Genomic DNA, 24,827 nt, shown 5'->3' with positions numbered 1-24,827 from the left:
TCAGTGAACTTGACCACGAATCAACTCTCATTTTGGCGGGCAATTGAGATATAAAAGAGAGCCGATTGTTCCAGCTGACAGAATCATTGATTCTACTCTAAGGCAGCCCTGAGGAAGAGTCTGAAGGTGAAGGTCTTCCTTCTAGGTAAGTACATTTTAGTTCAGGACCTTTGAGGTCTGAGAAGCTAATCTGAGGGCTGTTCCCCTGGGTCCTAGAGCTGGAAGAAGATTTAGAGATCTTTGAGTGTTTCTTAACTTCTTGATATTGTGGTCATGGACCTTTTAGGGAAAACCTATGGACCCATTTTCAGAATAATCTTCTTAAATGCATAAGATAAAATTCATAGAATTACAAAGGATAATTTAAAAGCACACTGAAATATAATAACTATTATATATTCTCCCCTATAGGGGAGAAACTGGTGATCACAGTATCAGGAAGAGTGGATTTGGATAGAAGTTAGGTTATTTTGAGATGTAGTCCATCCAGACAGTTGTAGAGGCTTGAGAGTGGTCCCTGCTCCTCTGGAAAGCCCACCTTTCTAATGTTCAGAACCTTTTCATTGGCCATATTTTAGCCAGTCTCCAGGTCAGGCTCTCTCTGGACACGGCTCTGCTTTAAGAAGCCTGTGTGACATCATGGGCTGCCTTCTCTGTTAGCAACTGGGCAGGCTCAGTGAACCTGACCATGAATCAACTCTCATTTTGGCGGGCAATTGAGATATAAAAGAGAGCCGATCGTTCCAGCTGACAGAATCATTGATTCTACTCTAAGGCAGCCCTGAGGAAGAGTCTGAAGGTGAAGGTCTTCTTTCTTCTAGGTAAGTACATTTTAGTTCAGGACCCTTGAGGTCTGAGAAGCTAATCTGACGACTGCTCCCATGGGACCTAGAGCCGGAAGAAGATTTAGAGATCTTTGAATGATTCTTCACTTCTTGATACAGTGGTCATGGACCCTTTGGGGAAAACCTATGGGCCCATTTTCAGAATAATCTTAATTGCAGAAGATAAAATTCATAGAATTACAAAGGATAATTTAAAAACACATTGAAATATAATATCTATTATATATTGTATCTATATGCATAGTATGTAAATATAATATCTTTTTATCTATCATAAAAAGTTCACAGACTATAGATTAAGAAACCCTGTTTTTTGGGAGGAAATCTTGACCCTCCCCCCCCTCCCACCTTCCTCCATAGAAGAAGAACCAGAAGGCTATAGAGTGGATGCTTTTGCTAATAGATTCACAGATGAATCTATCCAAGTCCAAGTCTCCTCTCCCCCTATTACTTTCAACCATAATCAAATCAATATTGCTATTGTTTCTGGAAAAAGTATCTTAATCTGGAGCCAGCTTTTATGGGCTCTAGAGATCTAAGTTTTCAGTGTGAGAACTTATTTTCACTTTGAAAATAGGCAGAAACTACAAATCAGGGCTTGAATTATTATTTTACAGAGTTCTAGACTTTTAAAAAGTGATAAGAAAATATTAATTATGCTGATTAAGTTCAAAAGTGTATCTGTGATTGTTAACTCTTCTAGGTTTACAATGTACTTCATATTTATTAACTCACTTGGTTCTCTGAATCAACTCTGAAACAACCCTGAAAGGAAACTGTTATCATTCTCCCCATTTTACAGAGAAAGAGATTTTTCCAGGGTTACATAGCTACCAAATGTCTAAGATTTGAGTTAAACTTTATCTCAATTGATAGGATTTCAGTTCTGGTAATAAAACAAAAAAATTCAAGGCTTCATTGATAGAAAAACACATTATCCAAGTCCACAATGTGGCTTCAAAGGTAAGATTGAGAATTTGTTTTATCTGAGGGTTGAGTAATTAATTGTTAGGACAGCTACATGCCATGGGACACCACAGACTAATTAGAACTTTGATTATGTTTGTGGTTATTCAGTTATTTGTCATATCTACAGCATGTCTACAGGACAGAGGTAAGGAAGGGAGGGAGAAAAAAAAAGGAACATAAAGTCTTATAAAAATAAATGTTAAAAACTATTTGTATTTGAAAGAATGAAATACTATTAAAATAAATACATAAATTAAGATTTTTCCCAGGCCTCAATTTGTTTTTCAATGACTAAAGGCTAGTAAGAATTATGTATGACAACACGACTAATATAGTATTATGTTTTGCACAATTGAACATATATAACCTATATCAAATTGCTACTTGTCTCAAGGAGATGCTTTGGGAAAGTAGAGAAAAAAATTGGAATTCAAATTAAAAAAAAATTTTTAAGTTTCAAAAAATGAATGCTAAAAATTGCATTTACATGTAACTGGGAGAAAATAAAATATTTTTTAAAAAGAAATGACTACAGGAATAAGAAGAAAAAGGAATGGTGGGAATAAATATAAGCAAAAAAAGAAATAAAAAAAGATTTACGTGTGATTGAAGGCAAGGGGTTTCAACTCTTTGAACTTCTATCTCCTCAGTTATAAAAGGAAATAATTAAGAAGGCAGGACTAGATGATTTTGGAAGTTGCTGCTGAGGATGAACAAAATATAGAATTTATAGCAACAGTATTAGAGCAATATCACTAATTTAATTGCAACCATTTCTTGGAAAGAATCAATGAGACTCGTTTTCTCTAGCAGAGAGAAATTCCCCTCAAGTTATCAGAGTTCCCAAGATGGTTGTTCTTCTGATATTGCCACTTTGGGCTCCTCACTTCACTTTTCTAGACACAAATTTCCTCATCTGTCATATGATAAGACTAGAATAATCAATCTCTAGGGACTCTTCTAATTTCTAAACCTAGTTCTTAATCTGGCAATTAACTAGGACAATTCCAGACTTCTGAGAGTGACATTTTTTTTTTCTATTGTAAAAGATTCATTCTTTCTGAGAACAAATAATCCATTTAGGACTCTTTTATTTCTAAGCATATTCTGTCTTTCTCTGTAGTCATATTGCACCAGTAAAATTGAATTGAATTGAATTAAATAGGAATCTACTTGAATTGAATTGAATCTCCTCCTTGCTACAATTTCAGCTCCAATTATGCTTTCCGTCCCAAAAATAGCAACCTTTCTTCAAAATAATTTGAATGCAAAAATAAAATTCAGATCCATTACCTAATTTTCCACACAAACCAATATAAAAATAAAAGTTTCTTATAGGAAGAACCTATTTTCATTTTTGTCTTTGAATCTCCTGTGCCTAGCAAAGTGTCTGACACATAGAAAATTACTCATAAGTGATTGTTGGATTGAATTAAAATTGACATAGGTTAGAAATTCCTTTCAAAAGATTTGAATCATCTGTAATCATTGTGGATTCCCCTAATCTTTCAGTCTATTACAAACTCTTATTTCTAGGTTTGGATAAAGTGATATGCAGTTGTTGGGGTTTTTAAAAGAATGAAACCCTTCCAGAAAGCAAGCTATCTAAGGGAAGTTAAAAAAAAAATTAAAAAAAGAGCTGTTAGGAAATCATTATATACCTCAACAGCGATACTGTATGAGGATGTATTCTGATGGAAGTGGATTTCTTCAACAAAGACAAGATCTAACTTAGTTTCAATTGATCAAGGATGGACAGAAGCAGCTACACCCAAAGAAAGAACACTAGGAAATGAATGTAAACTGCTTGCATTTTTGTTCTTCCCAGGTTATTTATACCTTCTAAATCCAATTCTCCCTGAGCAACAAGAAAACTGTTCGGTTCTGCACACATATATTGTACCCAAGATCTACTGTAATCTATTTAACATGTATAGGACTGCTTGCCATCTTTGAGGAGAGGGCGGAGGGAGGGAAGGGAAAAATCGGAACAGAAGTGAGTGCAAGGGATAATGTTGTAAAAAATTACCCTGGCATAGGTTCTGTCAATAAAAAGTTATTTAATAAAAAAAAAAAGGAGTAAATTAAAAAAAAGAGCTGTTACAGCTGTTTTTAGTTGGTTTGAGTCTGAATAATAAAGCAGACTGTTAACTTTGTGTCAACATAATACAAATGATGAGTGTCTCCTAGAGTGACTTTGAACTGAGAAGTTAGAAAAATTCACATTCATTCTTCAAGGTTATACTCCTATATTCGTTAAATCATAACTCCCTCTGAGCCTTAGCTTCCTTTTCTGTACAATTAGGAGGTTGGAGAAGATGATCTCATGGGTTCCTTCAGTTCTATCTGAAATAAATAAAATTCTACAACTTTATCTACCTGTATACTTCAAACCTCAAAATATTAAAAATTCAATTTGTAGACTGTTTTGTATTGAAAATACATAGGTTGTCATCAAAGCTTTGAAGATAATTATATGTGAGTAGTTGAGTGTCCAATAATAGTTTAAAAAATAACCTAGCATGAATAATAATAATAATAATAATATATAATATAATAATATTATATGTAACATATAATAATACATTAATACATTAAATATAATATTATACATAGCATCCTATTAAAATATATAATTATAATAATTAATAAGCATTAATAATTAATAATCTAGAGAAATCTCTCTGCTAAAGAGCATTAGAGGCACACTTTTTTTTTAATTTTTATTTAATAGCCTTTTATTTACAGGATATATACATGGGTAACTTTACAGCATTAACAATTGCCAAACCTCTTGTTCCAATTTTTCACCTCTTACCCCCCCCACCCCCTCCCCTAAATGGCAGGATGACCAGTAGATGTTAAATATATTAAAATATAACTTAGATACATAATAAGTATACATGACCAAAACATTATTTTGCTGTACAAAAAGAATCAGACTCTGAATTATTGTACAATTAGCTTGTGAAGGAAATCAAAAATGCAGGTGTAGAGGCACACTTTTAGCTGAGGAAAGCTACCTGATGAGTCAGAAAGAACATTGAACAGGAAAGTTTAGATCCCAAGTTTTGTCACACACCTGGCTTTTTTTGGCAAGTTACCTCACCTAACCTGTTTCTTTATCTGCACAATGAGAATAACAAGGTCAATCTTAAGCTCCTCATGGAAACATTTTGGTGAACCAATAAAATGAAGTCATGTGAAAACTGGAAAACTCAATATAAACATATATGTAGAGTTCAGGTCTGGACTCAGAAAGATCCGAGTTCAAATATGGCCTCAGAGACTTACTAGCTATGTGACTCTGGTCAAGTCACTTAACCCTATCCGCTTCAATTTCCTCATTTGTAAAATAAGCTAGAGAAGGAAATGGCAAGCCACTCCATTATCTTTGCCAAGAAAACCCCAAAATAGCTATTACAAATGACAAATGAAGAGAATCCAGACCAATAACCACTTTAAATTTATCCTGGGAATTAAAGAACATGGAATCTTCATTTGAGATTGAGAAACTCTGTAGCAAAGTATAGTATACAATCATTGTACAAGGAAATAATTGTAACCATTTGGGGAAAAGAAACAATCTCTGCAATGGCAAACCATGTCTCATTTATCTAGGATGGTTCTAAGTAAGTTTTTGGATTGACGGAAAACACTTGAACTTGTTTTCTCAATTTTGTTCTGTCATCTGCTAGTTGCTATTCTATTCAGCTCCAGACTCCTGCCTTTGAGGTATAGATTTCATTCCATCATACCAAATCTTCTTCCTGGCTTCCTGAAGGCAGAGAAAGTGAAGCTATACCATTCCTTCAGATTCCCCCTACTTGTCTCTTCCTCTGAACTCCTAAGGAATCTGATAGGACTCAGGTCAGAGTCCCAAGGATGTTGTTTAACTACCTCAACTCACTCCTCAAAGATGAACAGATTCCCTACCTCCATCTCAGATACTCTGAATTCCCAGCTTCCAACATTCAAGCCCTGTTCTCCTTATTCCCATTCCCCTTTTCCCCCCTCCCCCTAAGACATCACTGAGGTAGAGGTAGAGCATTTGTAATCCTTCCTCTTCATTGCTAGTTGCAGGTTCTCTCCTGCCACCATCGCTCATTATCCTCTCTTTCTTTGAGGTTCACTCAACCTTGTCTACATTGCAAATCAAAATTCATCTGGTTATTATTGTCTACTGACTTTCAAGACACTCTCCTTTCCTCAGTGAATTCGATGCCTGACTTAGTCTTTCCTCTCCAGTTTCCATTTTCATACTAGGGGACATCATCCTACATATCAATATTCCCTCAAATACTTTTTTTTTTTTTTTTGCTAAGGCAATTGCTCAGGGTCATTGAGCTAGGAGTGTTCAGTGTCTGAGACCAGATTTGAACTCAGGTCCTCCCGACTTCAGGCCTGGTGCTCTAACCACTGTACCACCTAGTTGTCCACCCTCAAATATTTTAACCTCAACTTATTCATTTCATATGAACGATTCTGTGAAGTTTAAAATTGTCCAGCTCTGAGTTGATGGCATTTCATTAAAAGTCCATGGCTGTCTCCAATGAAATGGACCTCATTTCTTCCTCAGGATCTGAGATGCTTATGGTCCCCAGGATCTAGTTTTTATAGAATTTGATATCTGAATACGCAAAAAAAAAAAAAAAAATGGCATGGTAAAATGCAAAATCTCATTGGTTGAGACCTTGCTCTTAAGGGCCAAAAATTACATATCAGCCAAAAAATAGTATATCAAGGGAGGGAGGGAGGAAGGAAAGGGGGAAGAGGGAGTGTCCTCGGGTTGAGCAAAGTATGGGACATCCCCACTGACTATGGTCATAAGATGGTCATAAGATGGTCACCTGCTCAAGGTGACATGACAACAGAGAATGATCCTGAATAACAAAAAATAACTTGGAAACTTTTCAAAGAATTAAGGCATCCCACCCATGTTTGGTTTGGACATGGAATCTGAACAAAACAGGATGGAGATATCTTTGTCAGCATTTCTGTGGTTATGCAAATGAACCTCATAACTAGGAAACAAGGAGTGAACATTTCACTAAAGTTTGAGGCCTAAGTGAAAAAAATGTCAATTTTACCTAACCATTCTGTTTATGTAATTGCATCCCAATCTGATTATTAAAGTCATCTTACTGAGTTAGATAAAACAATAACAAAGTTCACTTGGCTGCACAAAAGGTCATAAATTTGAAAGAAACCAGGGAGGGGGGAGATGTAAAGAAAGCAAATTCAAAAGTATCAGACCTTAAAACTACATTATAAGGTGAGAGCATTGTTGAAGTATAAAATGGATCATTTTGATTATTTTAAATGAAAATTTTCTTGTATAAATAAAACCTACACAGTCAAGAATAGAAGAAATTCAGAAAATTGGGGGAGAAACTTTCATAGATAACCTCTCAGAATGTGATTGGGTTGGAATATTGCTGTGGTGTAGGAAATAATGAGTCAGTTGAATTAGAAAAATATGGGAAGGGCAGCTAGGTGGCTCAGTGGATAGAGCACCAGCCCTTAAGTCAGGAGGTCCTGAATTCAAATCTGACCTCAGATATTTAATACTTCCTAGCTGTGTGACCCTCGGCAAGTCACTTAATCCCAATTGCTTATAGAAAAAAAAGAAAAATAGGGGAAGATTTGGATGAATGAAGTAAGATGCTATCCACTTTTTTTTCTTTTTGGCTGAGGCAATTGGGGTTAAAAAAGAAATGAGTAGGCAAAAAGAAATTGAAGATGAGTGAGAGAGTGGGGATAATAGAAGGAGTGATCTCCTGGAAAAGACAGGAATAGGATCACTTGTACATGGAAAAAGCATTTCACTTTGCTTAAGTTCATGGAGGATTTTCCAGGGGTTTTTTGAGTCCCACATCCTCACTTGTTCTATTCATCATCATTGGTTATCATCCCATATTTTTCCTCCCTTTTATGGCTAAACTACTTCATTAATTATAGATGCTTTTTCTCTTACTTTCTTCTTTATTCTACAGTGTGTTTTTGGACTTCATAATTCAATCACAATTGGTCTCCTTAAATTTACTAGTAATCTCTTAATCATCAAATTTAAAGGCATTTTTGGTATCTTCATCCTTTTTCTCATCTTTACAGCCTTTAATCACCCTCATCTCTTTGATATTTTCTTTCTTCTAGGTTTTTAGGACAGCACTATTAGTTCTTGATCTGAGTGATACTTCTCGGTATACGTTGCTGAATCTTCAGTTAGTATATACCCATTAAAGGTGAGTGTCTCCCAGATCTCTGTCTTGGGTGCTATTTTCTTCTCTCTCTATGCTTCTTTTCTTTTCTTTTTTGCACTTAATAGTACTTTATTTTTTCCCAATTGCATGTAAAGATACTTTTCAACATTCATTTTCTTTTTTCTTTTTCTTATTTATTAAATCTTTTCCCTGTTACATTTAAAACAATTTTTTTACATTTGTTTTTTTTTAAACTTTTGAGTCCTAGATTTTCTCCCTTATCCCCACCCCAACCCCTATTAAGAAACCACATATGAAGTTATACAAAAGCATTTCCATAAAAGTCATGTTGTGAAAGAAAATACAGATTCCCCATCCCAATTTTTAAAAAAATTCCTTAAGAAAAATAAAGTTTATAAAAGAGAAAAAGTATGATTCAATCTGTATTCAGATACAATCAGCTTCTTCTTTGGGTATGGATCATCATAAGTCCTTCAGAGTAGTTGTGGATTATTGTACTGCTGAGAATAGCAAAGTCATTTACAGTTTGTCATACCAGAACATTGCTATTAATTCATATACAGTACATTTCATTTTGCTTGAGTTCATGCAGGATTTTCCAGGTTTTTTTTCCCCAAGAGCATTCTGCTCACTACTTCTCATAGAATAACAATATTCCATGACAATCATACATCACAATTTATTCACCCATTCCCTCAATTGATGGATAACCCTTCAGTTTCCAATTCTTTGCCCTAAGAAGAGAGTTATCACAAACATTTTTAGTCATATAAATCCTTTTCCTTTCCCTTGTCTCTTTGTAAAATCTCTTTTGATGTTCATGGCTAATTGTGGTATTATTAGGTAAAAGGATATGCATGAATATGATGTCTTTGGGCAGAGATCATGTCTTTTGATCATTTATCAATTAGATCATGGCTATTATTTTTTAGAAATTTGACTCAGTTCCTTCTATGTTTGTGAAATAAGGCCTTATCAGAAAAACTTGCTTCAAAATTCTTTTTTACAATTACTATTTCTAACTGTATCCCCCCCCCCATTTATTCTATTCTCGATCTCCTTTAACCCTGCCCATCCTCCAAAGTGTTTTATACTCTTTTCTCCAATATGCCCTTTCCTTTATCACCCTCCCCTCTTCTCATATCCCATTCCCCTCCTATTATTAAGCAAGATAAGATAGATTTCTATACCCATATTGAGTGTGTATGTTATTTTCTCTTCGAGTCAATTTCTTTTCGTTTTTGCAAGGTAAATGATTTATTAAATGACTTATCCTGGGTCACACAGCTAGTGAGTGTTAAGTGTCTGAGGTTGGAGTTGAACTCAGATCCTCCCGACTTCAGGCCCATTATGCCATCTAGCTGCCTCTCTTTGAGATAATTTCAACAATCATTTTCATAAAATTTTGAGTTCCAAATTTTTCTCCCTCCCTGCCCTCTCTCCAAGACAGCAAGCGATCAGATATAGCTTATACCTGTACAACCATTTCTAAACATATGTCCACATTAGTCATTTTGTAAATGAAGAAGTTGAACAAAAGGGAAAAACCACAAGAAAGAAAAAACAACAAAAAAGTGAAAACAGAATAATACTTCTTTCAAAACTCATAACCAACCTGTTACTAAGTCTTGTCAATCTTACCTTGAGAACATCTCTCTTTTCAACTTCCTTTTTTCCCTTGATACTACCACTATCCTGGTATGAGCCCTCATCATTTCCTGCCTGGACTATGACAATTGCCTATTGACTGGTTTCTCCTCAAATCTCTTTCCACTCCAATCCATCCTCCACTTAGTTATCAGTAATTTGCCTAAAGTCAGTATCTGACTATGCTATCTCCCTTACCTCAGTAGATTTCTTTGGCTCTCTATCATCTCCAGAATGAAATTTAAAGTCCTCAGTTTGGTATTTAAGTAAAGTCTTTCACAACCCAGCTTCCTGCCACCTTTCCAGTCTTCTTACACTTTGTTCCCCACCACAAACACTATAATCCAGTCACACTGACTGTGCTGTTCCTCAAACAAGACACTCTATCTCCTGATCCTAGGTATCTCATTAGATGTCCCCCATTCCTGGAATGCCTTCTTCCTTCATCTCTTCCTCCTGGGTTCTCTGGCTTCCCTCAAACTTCTGCTAAAATATTACTTCTTCAGAAATCTTTCTCAAAAATTGTTTGCAACAAGTATCTCTGATAAGGGCTTCATTCCTCAAATATATAGAGAACTGAATCAAATTTATAAAAATAAAAGTCATTTCCTAATTGATAAATAGTCAAAGGATATGAATAGGCAATTTTCAGACAAAGAAATCAGAACTATCTATAGTCATATGAAAAAATACTCTAAATCACTATTGATTAGAGAAATTCAAATGAAAACAAATGTAAGTTACTATCTCATACTTATCAGATTAGTTAAATCTGGGAAAATGATGGATGTTGGAAGGGATATGGGGAAAATGGGGCACTAAGGCACTGTTTGGTGAAGTTGTGAACTGATCCAACCATTATGGAGAGCAATTTAGAACTGTTCCCAAAGGGCTATTAAAACTGTGTACACCCTTTGATCTAGCAACATTACTGATAGGTCTATATCTCAAAGACATCATAAAAGAAGTGGGGTGAGGAAGGAAGGACCCATATATATATAAATAAGAATTGAAAATTAAGGGAATAAAAAAAAAAAAAGAAAATTAAGGGGATGCCCATTCATTGGGACATGACTAAACAGGCTGTGGTATATGATTCTGATAGAATATTATTGTGCTATAAGAAATGACAAGCAGGATTGTCTCAGAAAAACCTGAAAAGGCTTATATGAATTGATGCAAAACATAGTGAGCAGCACAAGAATATTGTCCATAATAACAGCAATATTATATGATGACTTATGAATACTTAAGTATTCTCAATAATACAATGATGCAAGACAATTCCAAAAGACTCATGATGAAGCATGTTATCCATTTTCAGCAAAAGAACTGATATTTCCTGAACATAGACTAAGCCATGTTCTTCCTTTCTTCCTCCTTCCCTCCCTTCCTTCCTTCTTTTCTTCTTTTCTTTCTTTAGTGCTCTAGGTCAGATAAGCATTGTATTCACTGTGCAATCTTTATGCTTGCTATTCAACAGGTGACCACAGTTTGACTATTTCTCCTAAAGAAAGAACATGAATATACTTGATCATTTGAGTCTGGAACCATCATCTGCAGACCTGGTTATTAATGTAGGAAAAGTCACCCTTGGTGAAAAAAACAGGGAAAAGTTGGCAGCATCTCAGAGGGAGCAAGAAAGAAATAAAATCGCCATAGCTGCATGTTCTTTGTTGAACTCCGGAGGAGGAGTGATCTGCATGGAAATGGCTGACAAACATTACTTTTCAAAAAACATGGAGATAGGCCAGGATTTAGAAAAGTGCCTAGGGAACTTTGTTGATCCTTTTCCTTTTCAAAATTATTTTTCAACACTGTCACAAGGGGAATATTATTTCATTTTTGTTAAATCTTGGGGCAATAGAGATTCCCTTGAGCATAGCTCTATCATACCCCGCATTTGCAGTCAGAATGTGAATCTGTATGAAAGAAGTGGCACTAGGACTTTAAATATGAGTCCAAGCATGGTTTCCAACTTTTTGAAAAATAAAAAAAGAGAGAGAGCTGTGAAAAGAGCAGAAAATTCACCCCCTAAGAAAGTATTAAAGGTTGTGAATCTTGACCTTGAGGAGAATGATCCTGTTGCTTTAGTGTTCCAAAAAGACTCCCTTGAGAGAGAGGAAGTGTTACCATTTTCTGAATCGATGCTTGTAGAGTTTAAACAGTTTTCAACCAAAAACATTATCAAGTATATAAAAGAAACAATATCAAAATATATCCCAGCATTTGCCAATACAGAAGGAGGCTACCTCTTTATTGGTGTGGAGGATAGTACCTGGAAAGTTAAGGGAGGCTGCAAAAAAATTGTAAAACCTGACGTGTTGAGAAAAGTAATAGAAAAGAAGATAGATGACTTGCCTGTTGAACATTTCTGCAGCCATAGGTATCCAATAAAATATAAGATCAAGTTTCTGGAAGTGTATGACCAGGGAGAACTCTATGGTTATGTCTCTGTAGTCAGAGTAGAACCATTTTGTTGTGTAGTATTCTCAGAAGAGCCCGTTTCATGGTTTGTGAAGGATAGGCATATAAACAGATTATCAACCAAGGAATGGATGGACATGATGTTGGGTGCTGACTCAGGTAAGAAAAAAGAAAAGAAAGAGTTCCTTCCTCTTATTCATGGTCTTTTCAATGGTTCTCCACTGTTTTTTCAATCTTTTGTACTTGGGCTATGAGCAGTAATAGTAAAATTAATAATAACTGATATTTATATATCACTTCAAAGTTTACAAGCATTTTACAAATATCATCTCACTTGGGTTCTAAAATAAGCCTGTGAAGTAGATGCTGCTATTATCTTCAACTTACAGGAAACTGAGGCTGAGAATGGTTGAGTGCTAAGTAAATGTTTGAGGCAGGATTTAAACTTTTGTTTCTTACTCCAGAACTACCCTCTAGATACTTTGCCAAACAGCTGCCTCAGTGGTTATTTTCAAATACCCATCTTGAGGGTTTGCAGTATGAGGACTGCAGCTTGTACTCTATTCTTTTAGACTCAACAACAACCTTGAATTTTGGTGAAGAAGTACTGCCAGTTCTTTTATAAATTCTTCCTGAAGTGAAGATTCTCCCTGGGAGTCAAGTTTCTGAAATTAAATGTGATGTTTTTGTTCACACCCATAAGATCATTAAAAACAGAAGATTGTGGTCAGAGTATTGGCAATCCCTTCTTTCTGGTTTCTGACATTTAGATTTTTTTTTTAAATTGAGGCAATGGGGTTAAGTGGCTGGCCTAGTATCTGAGATCACATTTGAACTCAGGTCCCCTTGATGCTAGGTCCAGTGCTCTTGCCACTGTGGCACCTGATCTGCTTTTTTGACATTTGGATTTTAATTAATTTAATGATGTATTTAAGTATTATAAACTATAAAAAACTATATAAAGTATTATATAAAATATAAAAAATTATAATATAAGTATTATAAAGAATAAAATAGCTTCCTTTATTATGTAAATAATTGATATGAGGCAAGCTTAAAAATCTTAAGATAGTGACTGAAATTTTAGGATCAAAATAGAAATGGTCCAGATAAAATTCCATTTCTCAATTAAGATATCCAGAAGTCCCATGAGAGGAGTCCAGTTGTAGCAAGCTATTTATTAGAAGACTGTCCCCTGTTAGAGCCAAAAAAGATGGTAAGAAGATAAATAAAGGTCTATCCTGTTAGCGGCTTTAGTGATTACATAACAGTTTTTAAGGTTTGCCCTTTACGTATATTTTCTCATCTGACCTTCACAGCCATCCTTGGAAGTAGGTGTTACTATTATCCCTATTTTACAGATGACAAAACCAAAATCTGAGAGGTGTTAACTGACTTGTTCCAGATCACAGTAATTGAGACAGAACTTGAACTCAGATCTTCGTCTTCAAGTTCAGAAGTCTATCCATTGTACTATCAGCCTAATATAGATTTATTCGTTTAGAAACAATGTTTCTGGTTGGTCTACAGAGGAAATAAAAACCATATTGGATCAAACCACTGTCCTTCCATGTAATTTGCCAGTCAGTCAGTCAGTCAGTAAACAGACATTTCTTAAATACTTACCATGTTCCAGGAATTGTGCTAAATTATGAGGACATAAAGAAGGGCAAAAGATAATTCGCAGTCTTGAGGAATTCAGGGTCTGATGGGGGAGATAACATGCAAACCATTATGTACAAATCCAGAATATACAGGATTGTTTTGAGACTATCCTCTAGCATAAGGGCGTCCTTCTGGGATGAAGTAGCCTGTCTGACCTGATAATCTATTATTTATTGAGGAAGAAACAAGAGAAAGCTAATGGTTACTTCTTTTCTTTTCTTTTTTTTTTTTTTATCTTTGTTAAGATCTCTCACTTCTAAGTGAAAACTTTGACTCTCAATTGAGCTTGAACAATTGCCCTCCACTCAACAGACCAGTTTATTGCAAGAAGAACTTGAAACACAAAGAGGCACTTCAGGAACGTTTGTTCCCAGGTAACTGATCCAAGCTTAAGACCTCAAATTTTCCTTCTGGAGTGGATCAAGACTTCAGTGCATTTAAAGTCAAGTGGTTTTGAAATGAACTTTTTTGACTCCTATCATAAGAAATAAGAATCATATAAGAAATGTATGTTATAGATATATAGAACACAGATGCTCACCCAAAACAGGGGAGCATACCAATCAAATTAACGAATCAGGGTTCTCTTGACAATGTTCTTATGAGACATAATTATTTAAAAGAAATTTGCTATCACTCCATAAATCTTAATGACCAGTTTCTATTAAGCTGCAAAATTAATTGTGGAAATTCAAAAATTTTTTTCAACTAGTGGACACTTTTTTTCTAGACCAAAGAGTCTTAATCTGGGACCCACAGACCCCAAAAGAATCAGTAGATAGGTTTTAGGAAATTTATGAATCTGAATCGCAGAAGATTACATCTTTATTTCAATATAATGTTATTGATTTCCTTTGTAATCCTATGTGTTTTATTTTCTGCCTTTAATAATAATAATTAATAGGTAATATTAGGTGCCAAACACTTTACAATTATCATCTCATTTGATCCTCTGAAAATAACTCTTTGAGTTGGTTTCATCCCCATTTTACACATGAGGAAACTGAGACACACAGGGTTAAGTGATTTGCCCAGGATCACACAGTTAATAAGCATCTCAGGTCACATTTAAACTTAGGAAGATGTGTTCCTAACTTCAGGCCCAATGCTCTATGTACTATGGCGCTGCCTAGCTAAGTTTGGAGAGACTTATTAACCAGGTTCTGAATTTTTTAAAAATAGTACAAGTTGAATCTACTAGTATATGGAGAAATTGTATTATTTTTGTATGAATTTTGTATGAAAGAATATACTCATGCTTGTGAAAATGTGGTATCTTCAAAGTATCATTTGAGTGTGATTTCAGAAAAATGTCTGCTGAAAAACTATTGTCCCTGATAGCAATAAGAATAATGATGGTAACTAGCCTTTATATATCATTTTAAGATTTGCAAGGCATTTTACAAATGTTATTTCATCTTTACAATAACTTGTAAGTGTTGTTATTATCCTCATTTTACAGATATGGAAACTGAGACTTGACAGAAGTCTCTAAAGACAACAAGGTAGTGCAGGGACCAGTTTTCTAGATCAGAAATTAGGAAGACCTGAGTTCAAATCTGGTCTCAGATATTCCCAAGTTGTGTGATCCTAGGCAAGTCATTTAACCTCTGTCTCCTTCAATTATTTCATCCTATAAAATAGGGATAATAATAACACCTATCTCCTAGGGTTGTTGGGAAAACCAAAAGAAATACCATTTGTAAAGTGCTCAGCATAGTGCCTTCCATATGGTGGGCATTTAATAAATGCTTATTTCCTTCTTTTCTTCTTTATGAAGGAAGAAACTGAGACCCAGAAAGGATAAATGGTTTTCCCATGACCATTGGCCAAGTTGGCACTCAAGCTTTAGTCATCCAATTCCAGCCCTGGGGTTCTTCCCATTGCATGGTCCTATCTCAATATCGGACCTAAGACACTGCCCCAAAGTGGAATGGGCCAGTCCAGGTGATAGAGGGCCACTGAATATTCTCCCCACTTTATTCTCCAATTGCTAGAGACCTGGCAACTCCAAGAGTGATACAATCACAAGAATATTGTATTAGGAATTGTAGGTTCAAATACTGGCTCTTCTTATTTCTTGGGTGATCTTGTGCAAATTTCTCAATTTCCCTGGGCCTCAGTTCCTCTTCTCTAAAATGGAGGGAAGATTGGATGAAATGGCCTCAATGGTACCTTCCAGCTATCTAGATATAATATGCCCTTAGCTAAAGAGCAATGGGAAAGAGTGATACTACTTATACATTTCATGACACTGTTTACACTGAGGAAAGAGGTACTGAAAAAAGAGATTCAAATGTTGATATTTCTCTTGAAACACATGGCTGGTTCTCTAACTTAACTCTCATTTTTTCTATGCCTAGTATCACCAGGAGAGATAAAATACAATCCAGATTCCCTCTGCCAGGAACTGTTTTCAGAACATGAAGGACTGGAAGAGTTAATGAAAGAACAAATGTGCAAGGAAGAGTGTTCCCAAGGAGTACTGATATTTTCTAGAAGCTGGGCGGTTGATGTTGGCTTACAGAAGAATCAGAAGGTCCTTTGTGATGCTCTTCTAATAGCTGCTAATAGTTTCCCAGTGCTGTATACAGTCCTCAGGGAGCCATTTCCTTATGGAGAAGATTATTCCAGCTGTACTGCTTTTACACTAAAGCAAAAGTTGGTGAACACTGGTGGTTACACTGAAAGATTATGTATTATTCCTAGGGTTCTGGTCCTGAACTCTGGAAGGGACTCTGAGATCCCTAGGAGCCCAGGTCAGCCCATTCTTTATCCTTCATTATACAAAGTGACTAAGCAGGAAATTACAAACCTGTTACAGTCGCTGGTGATTGTCTTGCTCAGCTTCCGGTCCTTTTTAAGTGACCTGGTTGGCCATGAGGTTCTAAACTTACTCACAATTGAACAGTATAATGTGGTTTCAAAGAACCTTCACAAGAGTCCAAAATTGTTTGTCCACGGCTTCCCTGGAACAGGAAAGACAGTTATCGCCATGAAGATGATAGAGAAAATAAAAAATGAGTTCAGCTGTGAGAAAGAAGAGATCCTTTATATCTGTGAAAATCAACCCCTAATGAATTTCATGAGGTGAGCTTGTGTCCTATGGTTTGTCTCTCTTTTTAAATGTACCTCAGGCAGTGATTGTGGTCATTCAGAGCCTGATTTTCTAATTTCAAATCACCCACACTCCCTGTTTCTCTTTCTCTTCTCTTCCTGTTGTCTGTTTTCTGGGTATGTTACAACTTCCCCATGGAGTGGTAAAGGAAAGAGAAAAGAGATGATTAAAACTAGCCCACTGTGACAGTGTCAGGAAATTCAAGGTGTCGGAAGCCCCCCTCGTGCAGTTCTGATACCTACATCAGTTCCTTTCCTCCACTGGCACAGATGGAGAATTGTTAGAAAATAGCCGGTCAGGATAGGAGGTATTTGCTGTCCTAAGGACATCATGGCCATAGTGAGTCAGGAGCTCCATAGTCACAGAAGGGTTGGCAAAATATAAGCGTTGAAGTGGGGGAGAAGGAATGCTTATGAATAGGATGGAAGAAAGGAGCTGGCAACTGAATTGTGTCTTTTTGGGGAGGGGAGAGTACAATTGGGGTTAAGTGACAGCAAGTAAGTGTCTGAGGTCAGATTTGAACTCAGGTTCTCCTGACTCCAGAACTGGCGCTCCATCCACTGTGCCACCTAGCAGACTAACTTGCATATTAAAGGAAGGATTTCAGTAGATAGACATCAGGGAATTTGTGTCAGCTGTGTGAAACAAAGCAAGCAAAGGATAGAAATTGAAGAAAGGTAGTTTCTGGCCGAGAGCTGATTTTGCTTTCTGTTCCACTACCCCATGGCTTTTTATTTTCTACAGAAAGAAAGATATCTGTAATGCTGTGACTCGAAAACGTTTCATGTTATCAACTTTCAAGGAAGTTAAGCACATTATCATTGATGAAGCTCAGAATTTCCGAGAGGAAAATGGTTCCTGGTATGACAAGGCCCAGGAGATCACTCAGAAAAATGGGGTTTCCCAGGGGATTCTCTGGATCTTCTTGGATTATTATCAGACTAGTCATGCAGATAACAGTGGCCTTCCGTCTTTTCAGTACCCTCAAGAATGGCTTACCAAATTTGTCCGCAATGCAGATCCTATAGCAGACTTTATTAAACAAAATATGGAAACGATCAAAACACATCTTCCAATTAACATCCCCTCAGGATCTTTGAGGATGCTGGATAAAGCTTGTTGGTCTTCAGGAGTTCCAGGTGTCTGTGAAATTAGGAAGAACTTAACAAGGCAGCAGATTGTGGCCCGTGTAGCAGAAGAATGCAAAAAACTGTTCCAAATGGGTTATTCTTCCAAAAATATTGCTATTCTGGTCAGCACATTGAAGGACATAGAAGATTATGAAAAACTATTAAATCAAGCCACTAAGAAAATCAGGGGACTCAAGATCTGTTTTAATTCCGAGGAAAGCAATTGTATTGTCCTTGACAGCATTAGGCGCTTTTCAGGGCTGGAAAGGAATATCGTGTTTGGGCTCAATCCTCAAACAGAAGTTTTGGATGTTTCATACAATCTTTTGGTCTGTTTGGCATCGAGAGCACTCACACACCTCTATATCCTATATGAGGGGAATGGAATGGTGAAATTTTGAATTCTTCAGTAAGAAGTTCAAATGGAGCTCAGCCCCCCCATCATTTCATTATAAACAGGAGCATACAAACATCAAGCTTGAGTAAAAGAAAAGGAAGTAAAATAAAGAATGTTCATAAGAAAATCACTTCTCTGCTGATAAGAAATCAAACTATAGTTTTAGTCATTGGCTCTTTCTTAGAACTCTCCCGGAGCAGTCTTCTATGGTTCTGAATCCAAAATTACTTTGGAAAAAAACAAAACACTAAAAATCTGATTTCTATTTGTAGAACAAATCAACGGTTTCTAACTTGAGCTCTGAACTTTTGAATTCCTGAAATTGCATGCTTGAGGTTCCCCAAGAGACCAACTGGGAAGAGGGCAGACTTTCTGGCACATGCTGAAGTGAAGAATTTTTGTTTAAAAGACAAAAGATATAAAGAGAAGAAATATAAGTTTAGGAAAACTAATCAAAAGAATATAATGCAATACAATGTTCCAATTCTAATTGTATATCTGGGAATACACAGTTTGTTTGGCTACTCCCCAATCCATGAGCATCTATTTTGTTGCCAATTATTTGCAACCACACACAAAAAATGCTATCATGAATTTTAGCAAATAAGAGACTTTTTGTCAGTTACTTACTTAGGGGTATAGGATAAGCATAGAATCTCTGGGTCAAACAAATTTATTTTTAAAAGATTAGTAAGCATTTATTCTCTTTTCCTTCAACCCCACAACCAAAAACAAACAAACAAAAGACAAAGCCAATCTTTGCAAAAAGAAATATAATCAAACAAAACAAATTTAATTTTGCATTGGCAAGATCAAAAACCAAATGTCTCATTTTGCATCTTCAATCACCACCTCTTTGTAATGAGATGTGTAGTATGCTTTGTCATCAATGTTCTGTAATCATACTTGGTTGTTGTGTTGATTAGACTTCTCAAGTCTTTCAGAATTTTTTTTCTTTAAAAAACTGTTATTGTTTAGATGTTCTCCTGGTTCTACTCATTTCCCTCTGTTATAGTACAATCATACAAGTCTTCCTAGGTTTCTCTGAAACCATGCTTTCCATAATTTTATGTAGTGCAATAGTATTCCATTATATTTATGTATCATTTATATACACACTTTTGAACTCACTTTCTATTTCTTTGCCATTAAAAAGAGAACTGCTAAAAAATAAAATAAAAATAAAAATAACTGGTATACATATTTTTGAATATATATTCCTCTTTCTTTAATATTTTGGTATATCTCTAGTAGTATTATCCCTGGCTCAAAGGATATGCACAATTTGCATATAGGTATAGTTTTGGAGTCAGTTTAAATTGCTTTCTAGCTTCAAAAAATTTGAAAAGAAAAGTTTTTGTTGCTCCTTTAATTTGTTTATGAGTTAACTTTTTGTTTCTAAGTCATGTATACACTTGATGCTTTTATTGGTACTTGGTACTGTTGAGGTTCAGAAGAGACCCCAAAAGGTTGGAGGTCACAGACCAGTGTTACGAGGTGTCTCAAAAGAATTTGCAGGCTTGAAGTCATCTCCAAGTAAAGGGGCAAAGTTTATTGTGATTGTAATGCCAACTAAAGCGGGCTAAGTTCCAAAAGAATTTAACAAAGAACCAGGAGCAAGAAGATAATTTTAAAGGAAAAAGAGAGATGAGGTGCTTCATGTCACTGATATGCTCATTTTATGGCCTAGAAGTAGAAGGGAAGAATGATCAGGATTTGGTTATCACTGACCAGCAGATTATATTTTGACTGTCAACAATGTTTGTAGGACTATTTTAAGGCCAGAAGACTTTAGAATCATTAATAGACAGATTGTCAGAACAATAGCACCCTCTAAGGTCAGAGGATCTCAGGATCTCTAATATATCTTCCCTAAAGTCTAAGGGAAGAAATATTATTATATTCCTAGGCTACAAGACTTTTACAATCATTGATGAACAGATTGTTAGAACAATAGCACTCTAAGGTCGAGGGGGGGGGGACCTCAGGATCACTGATTCTAAAGCCAGAAGACTTTAGAATCATTGACAGATTGTTAGAACAGAAACACTCTGTTTTCCCAGTTTTCCCAATAGTTTTTTTTTTTGTTGTTGTTGTTGGATAGTCAGACAATCTTGACTCCTAAACACAAAACATTTACTAAATTGGAAGGTAAAAGCAAGAATAGCCATATCACTTACTCAATATATAACTAGAGAAAGAATAATCTAAAATATAATAATCTATTCAGAATTCTGGGTTACATTCTCCCACTAATGCACCTCAAAGGTCCATGGGGAGTTATATGAGTAGGGAAATGCTTGGGACAACTCATGATGATGGCTAGGATGCCAGTGATCTGTTTTAGGAAACAGTCTGTATCAAATGTCAACCAACCCTGTTGGATAATTCTAAGCCTCTGAAACAGTGTTAAATTCTTTTAGTAAAGAAGCACCATTACATTACAGTAACATACCTTTTTTATTCCTTTGAAGAGCTGAAATGTTCATGATAGGTGCTGACCGTAATACTTTACAAGTATATAACAAAATATTTTCAAGAATTCGTTTTTAAGTAGTAGCAAAACACTGAGAAAAAAGTAGGTGAATGTCTGAACAAATTGTGACACATGAATTAAATGGGGCATTACTATAAGAAACATGTATTTTGAAAAATTTAGCTGTGGGACCCTCCTTGGGGATGCATGATGAAGGGATTCTTCACCACCACCCCCCTCCACACACATATTTCTATTTCACAGCAGATAAAAAATATTCTCTGACCGCTTCCAGTCTGCCATGAGGACATTATAGATATACTAAAGGGACAACCATCTCTGTCCATCAGGCCGCTCGTTCCTGTTTGCTTCAAAGTCAAAGGTCAACTCTTTGAACTCAACAGGGTCAGTGGGGAATGGATGCCTTTCCCTTCCTCCTCTCCTTCCCCAAGTTCAGCCCTAAAAGCACATAGTCTTCTAAGAAATCCTGTGTCTGGGATGGTTCATGCTCCTGTGTGTCTCCTTTCTTTTGGCAAGGATATTGTAGTGAATCAAAAGAAGCTGGGATTTCCTCCTCACATCAAACTATCTGAACTGTGGGGGATTGGTTACTAGAATTAGTGGCTGCAGGAATAATGGCAGAGGAGAACCAGCTGACGGGGAAGAAGTCTCCTGAAGAGAGAAGAACCATTGAAACCAGGAGCCCATTTGGCATTGATAAGGCTGTACTCAGTGGAGTTGAGAGGTAAAATACCTATGAGTAGCCCTGTTGTACCTATACCAAGATGCTTACTATTATCTTCTCAATTGATTATAATTATCTTGTAAATATCCTCCTTCTTCCTTCCTTCCTTCCCTCCCTCCTTGTTCCTTTCTTTCCTTCCTTCCTTCCTTCCTTCCTTCCTTCCTTCCTTCTTTCCTTCCTTCCTTCCTTCCTTCCTTCCTTCCTTCCTTCCTTCCTTCCTTCCTTCCTTCCTTCCTTCCTTCCTTCCTTCCTTCTCTCCCTCTCTCTCTTCTTCTTCTTCTCCTCCTCCTCCTCCTCCTCCTTCTTCTCTTTACTTTCTGTGTGGTAATAAAATCACTTTTTCTTACCACACCTGAGTCATGCATGTTTGTACTCTAGGTAACTTTTACTTCCTCCTATTTCCCCCCTACCCCAATCTCCCTACTTAGCTACTGGTAAAGACCCCTTAGACTATAGAAAAAACAGAAGTGAGTACTAAGTAAACTCATTTATTCAAGCAAAGCAGCCAACAGAAATTGGAGAAATTTTAAGACTTGACATAGAAATAGGATTGGAGCACTAGGGATCCTAGTTTTCTTGCTGAGGAGATAAATCACTCCAAAGGAATGAATTCAGAAAAAAAATAAAAAACTAAAAAGGAAGATACAGGACAAAAGTTAGTAAAAGTCACCTACCCCTATAAGCTCAGCCTAGAGGTGAGGCCCCTAGAAGAAAAGTTTTTCCTTTTCTGTTTTCCCTCAGGTTTTTAGAAGTGCTATTGAGGGACAGTGGAGTATTTCTAATGTCTTGTCCTTGAACCTCCATTAAGGTATATTCTACCAGTTATAGTCAGTATCTCCTTTATGTCTTTGGTGCCCTCCAAAGATGAGTTTCTCCAGTTATTGTTATTGCTCATCCTTTGTTCTTGAAGAGGATCAATGATATATATGATCAATTAACATTAACTAGCTTTTACAGAGCTATATTTGCTGAAAAGTTATAACAAAAACAGAAGTTACAAAGTATTTTCCCCCCAAACCTGGGAACCTCCATTCTTTCTCCCTTTGACCCTGAGAACAGGCTGCACCTTAAAGCAATTCCTACAAAACGATTGCCCAACAAAGTTTGAATTTGCTTAAGCAATGGATGAGTCATCTCAGTCTCTTGGCTGCCCTTTGCCTCTGCTAGGCTGGGCCTAGCAGGTCTCTAGGGCCTTCCCTCCTCACAGGCTTGGCTCTCTATAAAATCTGGAACGGATCTCATGCATAAGGCATCTTGGAGTTCATTCTTTTGATCTTTAGAAGATCATAAAGTCACAGTGTCCAATATAGGACTAGAATGAAGGACCAACAACAACAAAAATTGTATCTACCCGCTGTCACACCCTCTTCCCCCAGGGAGAAGAAAGAGAAAGACTTTGGAAGCTATAAACTTGTAAGGGAAGCTAGATTTCTATTCTGTCCCTGAATTTTTTCTTGCCATCCTAAAAACTTTGGGAAATTTCTCTTTGAGTGAGACTGGCCCTATCTTAGTTTGATTTGAGATTTCCTTTTGCTCCCAGCAAAGAGCTCTTTTACTTTTATATATTTCTTGGTATATCCCAATCCGATCTGTAGAATTTCTTCAATTTCTGTTGGCTGCTTTGCTTGAATAAATGAGTTTACTTGGTACTCACTTCTGTAATAGTCTTTATGTAACTAGAATATAATATGTAGTATAAGTTTTGGGTGAGCCTTGCCTTTAAACTATGGAATAATCACCAGGGAAGCAGCTTTTGTTCTGGTTCAAAGTTGAATCCCAAGATAAGCAGTATTTGGGGGTGAGGAATGGAATGCAAATGTAATTCTGGTCCTTTACTGGAAACTGAAGAAAAAAACATCCAGCCTCAAGATACTCCTGGGGCTACTTGCCTGACATATAAGCTCAACCCCATGTTGTCCTTCTTTCCTCCCAGGTAGGCCAAATTTGAGATTCACACCATCTGCAATCTGCATTTAAGACAACCTATGTGGACATGCATGTTTTATATGGGTCCAATCATTTTATACTAAAAAACAAAACACCCCACTTAAAAAAAAAAAAAACGGGAGAGGGAAACATTACAACATAAAAATTGCAATACGGGAATCAAAGATTGGTTTTGGAGAAACTTCAGTCCTAAGACTGTGCCACCTTGATTAATGGCTGCTTTCTTGACTGGAATTATTATTTCAAGGAAAGCCCCAACCATTTCTTCACTGTCTCCCCACAGGCATCTCCTCCTACTCTTGCCATAGAACCTTTATTCTCTGTTTTCTTCCCTTCACTTCATCTTCTATGTTTTTGAAACCACAAATCAACTCTGCTATTGTTCCTGGATTATCCTGAAAATTGATATTTGATTTCTCCAAATACATGTAAAGATAGTTTTCAACACTCATATGTTTTATTACCAAAATATATGCATGAATAATTTTTCAACATTCACCCTTGCAACACCTTGTGTTCCAAATTGTACTCTCTCTTCCCCTAGATGGCAAGTAATCCAATATACGTTAAACATGTGCACTTTTTCTATACATATTTCCACAATTACCATGCTGCACAAGAAAAATAAGATAATAAAGTAAAAAATGAAAAAGAAAACAAAATGCAAGCAAACAACAACAAAAAAAAATGAAAATACTATGTTGTGATCTACATTCAGTCCCCACAGTCCTCTCTCTGAATGCAGATGGTTCTCTCTCCATCACAAGGCCATTAGAACTGGCCTGAATCATCTCGTTGTTAGAAAGAGCCTCGTCCATCAGAATTGATCATTGTATAAACTTCTTGTTGCTGTGTCCAATGATCTCCTGGTTCTGCTCGTTTCACTTAGCATCAGTTCCTGTCGGTCTCTCCAGACCTCTCTGAAATCATTCTGCTAATCATTTCTTATAGAACAATAATATTCCATAACATTCATGTACCATAACTTATTCAGCCATTCTCTAACTGATGGGCAAATACTCAGTTTCCAGTTTCTTGCTACTACAAAAAGGGCTGCCACATTTTTGCACACCCAACACTTATTTTGTAAGATTTTGTGTTCCAAATTTTTCTCCTTCCCTTCCTCACTCCCCCTCCCCAAGACAGCAAACAATCTGATATAAGTTAAACATGTGCAATCCCTTTAAAGATATTTCTATACATGTTATACAAGAAAAATCATACCAAAAGGGGAAAA

General features: G+C 36.3%; 1 protein-coding gene across 3 annotated transcripts; it reads left to right on the top strand.

Annotated features, from left to right (window-relative positions):
* Nucleotides 1-24: 24 nt before the first annotated feature.
* SLFN11 (schlafen family member 11) lies at nt 25-19,613 on the top strand. Of its 3 annotated transcripts, none has more exons than XM_003769993.4 (6): nt 25-145; nt 7,971-8,059; nt 11,169-12,271; nt 14,023-14,151; nt 16,141-16,867; nt 17,640-19,613. In XM_003769993.4, exons 3-6 carry the CDS (start codon nt 11,206-11,208, stop codon nt 18,424-18,426), a joined length of 2,709 nt encoding a protein of 902 aa, XP_003770041.1. In that variant the 5' UTR covers nt 25-145; nt 7,971-8,059; nt 11,169-11,205; the 3' UTR covers nt 18,427-19,613. The 3 variants fall into 3 exon arrangements, with proteins under 3 accessions (XP_003770041.1, XP_031823446.1, XP_031823447.1); XM_031967586.1 differs by lacking the exon at nt 25-145 and adding an exon at nt 166-821; XM_031967587.1 differs by lacking the exon at nt 25-145 and having other exon boundaries at nt 7,964-8,059.
* The last annotated feature ends 5,214 nt before the right edge of the window (nt 19,614-24,827 follow it).

The sequence above is a fragment of the Sarcophilus harrisii genome, chromosome 4, assembly GCF_902635505.1.
Source record: "Sarcophilus harrisii chromosome 4, mSarHar1.11, whole genome shotgun sequence".
Lineage (NCBI taxonomy): Eukaryota > Metazoa > Chordata > Mammalia > Dasyuromorphia > Dasyuridae > Sarcophilus > Sarcophilus harrisii.
The sequence above is the reverse complement of the archived record's forward strand: the minus strand, read 5'-3'. Positions and strand labels throughout refer to the sequence as shown.